At 32.2% G+C, this 8,574-nt stretch overlaps 1 protein-coding gene across 1 annotated transcript; it reads left to right on the top strand.

The window, feature by feature from the left end:
- The first annotated feature begins 1,610 nt into the window (after positions 1–1,610).
- On the top strand, positions 1,611–4,820 carry LOC132035124 (transcription factor MYB10-like). The gene is made up of 3 exons (XM_059425430.1): positions 1,611–1,917; positions 3,034–3,163; positions 4,027–4,820. The coding sequence occupies exons 1-3, from the start codon at positions 1,776–1,778 to the stop codon at positions 4,622–4,624; spliced, it is 870 nt and encodes a 289-aa protein (XP_059281413.1). The 5' UTR covers positions 1,611–1,775; the 3' UTR covers positions 4,625–4,820.
- The last annotated feature ends 3,754 nt before the right edge of the window (positions 4,821–8,574 follow it).

Raw genomic sequence — 8,574 nt, 5'->3', positions numbered from 1 at the left:
TTCTCCTATTGTGATTCTCTCGGCAAAATGATGTCCTCTAAAACTTGGGTTTTTCTTTTTAAAGCATATATAAATACAACTACCAATCAACCTTTCGAGGGCACGCCTTCTTTTACCATACGTTTCTTTTGAGGGGTAGGACGATTATAAATGTTAAAGACCTCAAGTATATGGAGGGTATTGACTTGTGAGCTTGGCTTGGGACCAATTATTGTTTGTTTGCCAGGAGGTCGATTATAGAAAAGCTAAGTACAAAGCATGTCCGTTGTACGTAGATTTGGACCAAATAAGGACAAGGCTTTTGACATCAAACGGGCGGCAATCTTAATAAAAAACGGGATAAGGAAAGGCCGGCTTGTAGTCGGCCTACGAATTTAGGAGGAGTTAGGGGCAAGTATTCTGTCATTTCTATTACTATAAGCATTAATTATTGATATAGCGAACTAAATATACAACATATCACATGTTAAAACTCACTGATACTCTAGAAAATCATTAGACTACTCATTCTTTTCTGTCTAAAAAGAATGTTACCGTTCTATACTTAAAACAATTTAACTTTAAATTTCTCATATATCTTTAAAAAGATGATTTATGGTCATACAATATCTGACGTTGATTTAAATAAGAAGTTTTAAAAATCTATATTTCTTTCTTAAATTACTTCCTACACAGTAAAATAAATGAAAATGAGGGAATGTTATCTTTTCAAGAATTAGAAACATGAGTTGAAACATATATGTACTAGACAAGCCTCCAGAAACCGTTAGTGGTGTCTGTCAAGTAGGTTTAGGCCTGCTGAATGACACAAGAATGGATACTATTTGTTTTTCTCTCTATTGGTTCTAGTTCATTAAAATTCTCCTAAATGGATAATTATTCTATTAATTACGCATATATAAGTACATACCACGCATATATAAGTACATACCCCCTCAATTTCAATTTATGTAAAAAGATTTGGAGTAAGAGGATTATAATATTTAATTTTGACTATGAATTTGGATATAGATTCTTTTTTTAAATAAAATTTATATATTTAAAAATTACAAGAAAAGTACTACAAGTCAACGTCGCTAATTATTCAAAACATTTTCTTGAAAAAATAAGATCTCTTGGCCTCTTACAATTTGAATAGAAGAAAATGACTTTTTCAGATCTCTTATGTGTTTTTTTCAAATATCTTATGTGTAAAAAATGAAGATTTCTTGTAAAAAGGTCATAAAACTAAAAAAAAGTTTGTAAATGATCAAATATCTATTTCTCCCCAAAGATCTCAAATATCTAAGTTTCTTTTTATATATTATATGGATGATTTGATTTGCAAAGATCAAGATTGGGAATTGTTTGATCGCTTTCTCTGAGTAAGAGTCGAAATAGAATCAATTAAATGGTGCGGAGGAGTATATTGTTAGAGTCAATTAGATGACAAAAATTTTGTACAGTAACTTCTAATGTTTCATTTTCACCTATTTATCCATGTCGGTCGAGGAATTACTGGAGTTGTGCAGGAACAAATAGTGCCTTTTTAACTTTATTTGTTTGGTTTATTTTTAAAACTAAGTAATTAGTCTCAACTAATCCTGCCTTTAAATACCTGGTCGGCTAATATAACCTCACCATCAAGTCTTCTTTGTCCCATCTCTCTCTACAAATACATAAAAGTCATGTCTTTTTTCCTTACAAGTTTGTGAAACATATATATATTGTTTTTGAACCTGTAGCTGACACTGTAGCTTTACCACTGATTTTCTCTGATTCTCATTTGTTTGAAAATGGAGTGCAATAAGCAAGTGGACAAGCCAATTAAGCAAACTCATAAGAGGGGATTATGGTCTCCATATGAAGACCAAAAGCTTAAAGACTACATACTCAAGAATGGTCATGGCTGCTGGAGCTCCTTGCCAATCAATGCTGGTTAGCTAAATTTTACTACATATTCTGCAAATTTTCTTGAAATGTCACACACTATTACTCCTGCCAGAATTTTAATCTTCACCTCTTATTAGTTAGTGTAAGGATTTTTCGCCAAATAACTTTTCTACTTTTGATAACACTACTAAAAAATTAGGAAGTAGTGATCGACGGACAAATTTTGTAGCTAAAGAATACAATTCGTCGCTAGTCTTATTTAGCGATGGTTTAGTGACAAATTATCAACAAATTATATTAGCTACAAACCACTTAACGACAAAGTTCGTAGCTAATTTCATTTTTTTTTTTCATAATGATACGTACCAAGATAGTCATCATTGGTAAGTTAGTTGTATTTAGCTTTTTCACATTGGTAAGAAAAAGAAACAAGGTTGTTTTATGACATCCATGTTGATATTAAAATCTGCATCATTGGTTGCCCTTTGCTTAATTTTAATGCTTCATTTCACTAGTGATTTCATTCAAGAATAAACAAATTATCCTAATCAGATACTTCAGTTCCATTTGATTCTGTGGCCGTGTTTGACTGTGAGAGCTTAAAGAAAGAAAACTAAGGAATACTGTTGAAACTTGTAATCTTAGATTATATGTCATGACATTTTTGTAGCTATAAAAAGCATGTATTTAGAGTAAAATGAGAAGTTTAAAATAATAGTATTATTTTCGAAGATAAAAACATTTCGAATAAGACTAAAAAAAATGAGTGTCACTTGAAACATAAGAGAAGAAGTATACCAACTCCTAACTTACGCGTGAATGTTAAAAAGAATAAAGATATACATATGATTACCTATACAGCTTTGAACGTCTTTATTTTCTTAAAATTATTGAAAAGGAAAAAATAAAACTAAAAACAGAAAGACTTCAGCTTATGACAAAGGTACATCTCTGCCGAGTTCGTTATCTTTGACGCACTACTTGGGAATAGTTTATAGGATCACAACAGAAGTCAACAAATAATAGAATTTCTGTTATGACGGAGAAATTCCACACATATAAATATAGAAAAAGTTATTTATCAATTAAAACCAACTCTAAATTATCGTTGACATGCATATTTGATGTTTCTATTAATATTATATTGTTCTTAATTTTTAGGGTTGCAAAGGACTGGCAAAAGTTGCAGATTGAGGTGGATTAATTATTTAAGGCCAGGCTTAAAGAGAGGGACATTTAGCACTGAAGAGGAAGAGACAATCTTGACCCTTCATGGCATGTTAGGCAACAAGTAAGAAACTTTGGTCCTTTAATTTGGTTTTAAGTCATATATACTGATAGCCCAAACAATTTTTATACTAATCGTTTATAACAAATTGTTAATTTTTAAATTATCATATTAAACTTGCTATGAAAAGTAACTTATTATACGTCAAATTATTTTGGTGGTGCGAATAATATATAAATTTGGAGAGCGCACATAATTTAAAGCTCATGTCTAGTAACACTTGTAGAGTTTTAAGACATTAGCAGCTTCAACAGGCGCCCTTGTTATATTAAATAAGGATCATACAGCTACTGTACTTGATAAATGATTCTTGTAAGTTGACTTCTGGTATATATGCCTCATTATTTGATAATAATCTACCTACTTGGCTGCAATTGATAAAAACTACAGCATTAGACTTTTTCCAAATAGTGACTGTAAAATTTTCGTGACAAGTGAATGTAACTGGATAATGTTTTATCACAATACCTCCCATTTCTTGGAGTTCATAAGACACCAGATTATGTCAAGATTCCTTCTTTTGAAAAATTTTCATTGGCCAATTTGGTTTACATACTTAGCCCAAACCAACCCAATTTTTAGATGAGCTAAACTTGAGCCGGTCAATATGAGTTGATTTAATAAATGGGCTGGTTTCACATTTGGCCGGTCGGCCAAAAATAATTACATTCGCTAGCTAAATGTACAAAAAATCTAGCTAAATATACAAAAAATACGCTTTTATGTATCACAAATGTATATTTTATGTATAATATACATTTGCTGACTGGTAGTTTGGTGGACGACTACTTATGTCAATTTCAAGGAATATGGTAGTTATTCATATACTGTAAAGTCTCTAATGAAGGCTAGCTGTACATCCACAGGTGGTCTCAAATAGCACAGAATTTGCCTGGAAGGACTGATAATGAGATAAAGAACCACTGGCACTCTTATCTAAAGAAGAAAGTTGCTAAAATGGCCGAAAATGAAGGACATGCTACAGCTGAATATACAAAAAGGCCACATATAGGAAATGAAGAATCTTCACCTTCTTCCATGAAATTGGCTTCCCAAAATTCAAATGATCTCGAGTCATTCGACCACATAGAAGGTTCATTATTAGCAGATACGGATCAATCCGCGTCACATGTTGACTTTCCAAGAGAAAATTGGAAAAGCAATTTACCCAAAGTATTATTTTCCGAGTGGTTCTCGTTAGATCAGTTTAATGATCAAGATTTCAAGAACACAAGCAATCAAGATTGTTCTAAGAATAACTTTGGATGCAACGATTCAGTGTTCGAAGATGCTTTCGGGCAATATGGTCCACTAGTGATGAATGAAGTTACCTATGGGAATGACATAAATCGCGGTTTTAGCAATATGTTTCAACCACCATTCGAGGATCAGATCTCTGCTAATCGTTTTGAGGAACTTCTATCCGGGGAATTTAAGATAAACGGCGATGTGATGTACATATAAGTTCTTGTATACAACCTCCTTCTGGAAGAATAACTTATAATTAAGAGCCCGTTTGGCTTAGCTTATAAGTTGCTGAAAACAGGTTATAAGCTGTTTTCAGCTTTTTTTAGTGTTTGGCTGGCCAACTTATAAGCCATTTTGTGCTTGAAATAAGCCCAAAAAAATAAGTTGGCCCGTTTGGCTTAGCTTAAATCAGCTGCTTTTTTTTAAGCTCATTCAAACAGCCTCTAGATTACCAAATAATGTTGAATTGTTTGGAACCAATAATGCTGAACAGCTAAAACCAGTAAGGTTATATCATGTCCTGTTTTAGTCAATGTTAAAAGAGATGTTTTTTCTAGTGTTCATGTTTTATAAAGTCCAAATACATTCCGCCTGTAATAAACTGAGAAAATGACTTGAAGAGGTTCTTGCTTACACATTTATCAAATAATATATACATTGAGTTGATCCATTTACAGAATATATAATCAGATGAATGAGGCATCAAAGCCCAATAACAATTTGCATAGAACAAAGAAGGCACTAAGCAGCTGAAGCACCTTTTGCTGTAAGTTACAGAGACAATGAGGCAATTTCCTTGTGTTACGTACATTCAAATTTCAAATATGTAAGAGGTACATTGGGATCCAACTTCTACGAGAAGTGGCCTTTTTTATAGGGAAAAGGATCAAAAATATCCCCCTACTTCGTTTTACTGGCTAAAAATATCCTTCAAACTAATTCTGGGTCATTTATGCCCCTAACGTTACGAAAGTTAACAAATATATCCTTCATTTGACGAAAATCCCCAAATTAATTCAAATAACCCGATTTCATAAAACATAACACTAGGGCTGATCACGGTTTTGGTTAAAACCAAAACCAAACCGAAAATTTAACCAAACCGAATAAAAAAACCGACATTTAGTTTGGTTTGGTTTTAAATTTTAAAAACCGATAATATTTGGTTTGGTTATGGTTCTATTAAAAAATAACCGAATAAATAACCGAACCAAACCGATAAATTATATACATAAATTTTATAATTATTTATATGTCTAATAGTAGTTTTTCATAAATAATTATAAATATTTTATACCTTTTAATCATTGATTTGATTTTGGTCTACTTATTTCACATGATTGTTTAAGACCCGTGATTTCTAGATGAAAGAATGTTACTTAATGTAATGGGGGAGTTGTTGCTTTAACCATTTACTCCCACTGTAACTTGAGTACTACACTATCACTAATAGTGAAAATGTTTCTATGATGTATGTTTCACCTTAAACTATAAATAAAAGTTATCGTTTGAACAAAAAAAAAAAAAGACATGTCTTTTTCAACTTTTTAATGTTTTACCGATAAGTCTCATGGCTGCTAGTCATAAACCGAAAAATCAAATCAAACAGAACCAAACCGACAATAACCAAACCAATGGTTATTATTTGGTTTGGTTTGGTTATGGTTTTTGACATTTAAAAACCGACTAAATTGGTTTGGTTATGGTTTTAATCAATAACCGACCCAAACCAAACCATGAACACCCTTACATAACACATTCTCCTATTTTACCAGCCCGACCCACCTCCTAAAATAACCCATTCTTCTTTCTCTCTCATATTTTCTCCTCCAGCTATGAAGCCCGTCGATGGAGACTTACTTTCTCTTTAGCCGTTGACTGATTCAAAAGTTAGTGTCATGTTTTAAGAGCTACAATTTTTATGTTTCAGTTAAGTCATCTTAGGAGTCCTAATTATGTTGAAATTAGTTAGGTAATGGGGTCAACTCTTTTAGCCATTACTTCAAATCATAGGTTAGTGATAAGTTAGTGCTCTATTTATAGCGCTTTATTTATCTGCTTAGTTGGTTGCTCTGCAGTACTAACTATTTAAAGGTATGCACTGGTTGTTTCCAAAATGACTGTCATCTGTTTCCGTCTTTCTTTGCTTTCCTTTCTAAGGGAAGAGCTTGAACAGAATTTCTATTCATATAATGAATAACAAGTTTATAAATTATAGATGTTTGACAAAGATGAAATTTATCTGGTTTCAAAAACAACTTCTTAATCTTCCTTCTGGTTATAATTAATGGAATCGACGGCTTGAGAATTGTAGGAGAAAATAAGAGAGAGAAGGAAGAATGAGTTATTTTAGGAGGTTGGTCGGGGCAGTAAAATAGGAGAATGTGTTATTTTTTGTCAAATCGGGTGATTTGAATCAATTTGGAGATTTCCGTCAAATGAAGGGTATATTTGTTAACTTTCATAACGGCAGGAGCATAAATGACTCAAAATTAGTTCGTAAAATATTTTTAACCATTAAAACAAAGTAGAGGAATATTTTTTTAACCCTTTTTCACATTTTTATAACATTTCAAACAGTCTAAAAATTGAATACCGGCTCATAAAGTGACTAGCTCACACATACCCTTGGTAGAGAAAGGTGGTCAATTTTGCACTTTATATTAAAGAGTAAAGTATATGTACTATGTGTCAACTAAAAAGTATATCTACAACTAAAAAGTAGTTACTCCTATGTCTCACTCTCATCCATCTCTATCTCTCTCTCACACACACACAATTCACATTTTTTTTCACCTTAAATCCTTAATTCATCTCATTTTCTACTTCTCCGATTTGATTCTTGGTTCTCTCAGTCGTCGTTTTTTCATATCACATCTATCTTGACAGCTTGCAATGTGGGCGGGTTGGCGGCGAGGGTGGGGAGGATATGGGAAAGTAGAGACAAGAAATAAATGAGGTGGCATAAAGTGAGAGTACGTTGTTTGGTCCAGTTCCTTAGATTTCTTGCAAGTTTCTCACTTATGAATCAATTGTCCAGATTTGCTTGGTTAAAAAGATAACTTAACCATAGTTTACATCTTCTGTTTCATCACCAACGACACTCTGCAGACTAGAACTTTAGAAGCTTTCATCATTTAATATTTTAAGAAGGTGAAAGTGGTGACAAGATCAAATTAACTAGTGGAAGTAATTTTTGAAGATCAGAAGCTATAGGTAGTATTTTTCAGTTCATTGTTTCTAATGGACACTTTTTTTTATTTCTTTTGTTTAGATGGAATGATGGAGATTAAAAATTACTTTTGCAAGGCTTAAATTAAAATTTATTTCTCTGCCCACGTCCCTCCATTGGAGAACAGTGAACACCAGGAAAAAAAAAATTGGGAAGCCAACTCGTTCTTCTGATACCCATAGCTGGGATTCTAATAAATTACTATCTAGTAATTCGTTATACTCTAGAAAACATGAAAATAGGAAAATCATAATAACGAAGCTCAAAGTTTGCTCAAGGAAAAGAGAAACAGATCTGGGAAAAGGTGAGAATATGCAAAAATACAAAGCTGTGATTTGCTGCCCCCATTTGAGCTCGCTAAAGTTCTACAATTTGCATTGCCGCTATCGCAGAATAGTTTTCCGTTCTATCCTGAGAGAAATTAATCCATTAACCTTGGCAACTGTGAGGGGATTAGATTTCTTAAGGACACACAAGAAACTTGTAGGCTCGGAAATTTTGTATTTCATCTAATTTCTGTCTTTAACGGTTTTGATTTTAAAAACAGAGACTGATTTTCGTAAATTGCTGAAAGTTATTGGTTTTTAGTAAATTGCTGGTTTTACTAAATTATTGATAAATTACTTGCTTCACTGAATTACTGGTTTGAAAACTTAGAGATAACAAGCTTAAGAAAATCTATTTTTTTATTTAATATTTATTTCTTTGTTGGACGTTTTTGAAACTTTTCTACTCGTGTTTCATGATAAAAACAATTGTAGAGAATTTGGTGAAATCAATTTTTTTATTTAATATTTATTTCTTTGTTGGACGTTTTTGAAACTTTTCTACTCGTGTTTCATGATATGTTTCATGATAAAAACAATTGTAGAGAATTTAGTGAAATCAATTTTTTTATTTAATATTTATTTCTTTGTTGGACGTTTTTGAAACT

Source organism: Lycium ferocissimum, chromosome 10 (assembly GCF_029784015.1).
Source record: "Lycium ferocissimum isolate CSIRO_LF1 chromosome 10, AGI_CSIRO_Lferr_CH_V1, whole genome shotgun sequence".
Taxonomy (NCBI): domain Eukaryota; kingdom Viridiplantae; phylum Streptophyta; class Magnoliopsida; order Solanales; family Solanaceae; genus Lycium; species Lycium ferocissimum.
The sequence above is the reverse complement of the archived record's forward strand: the minus strand, read 5'-3'. Positions and strand labels throughout refer to the sequence as shown.

Coding starts and splice junctions, on each gene's coding strand:
- LOC132035124 (XM_059425430.1), top strand. CDS start 1,776: ATGGAGTGCAATAAGCAAGTGGACAAGCCAATTAAGCAAACTCATAAG. Junction 1,918..3,033: donor CTCCTTGCCAATCAATGCTG/GTTAGCTAAATT, acceptor CTTAATTTTTAG/GGTTGCAAAGGACTGGCAAA. Junction 3,164..4,026: donor CATGGCATGTTAGGCAACAA/GTAAGAAACTTT, acceptor GTACATCCACAG/GTGGTCTCAAATAGCACAGA.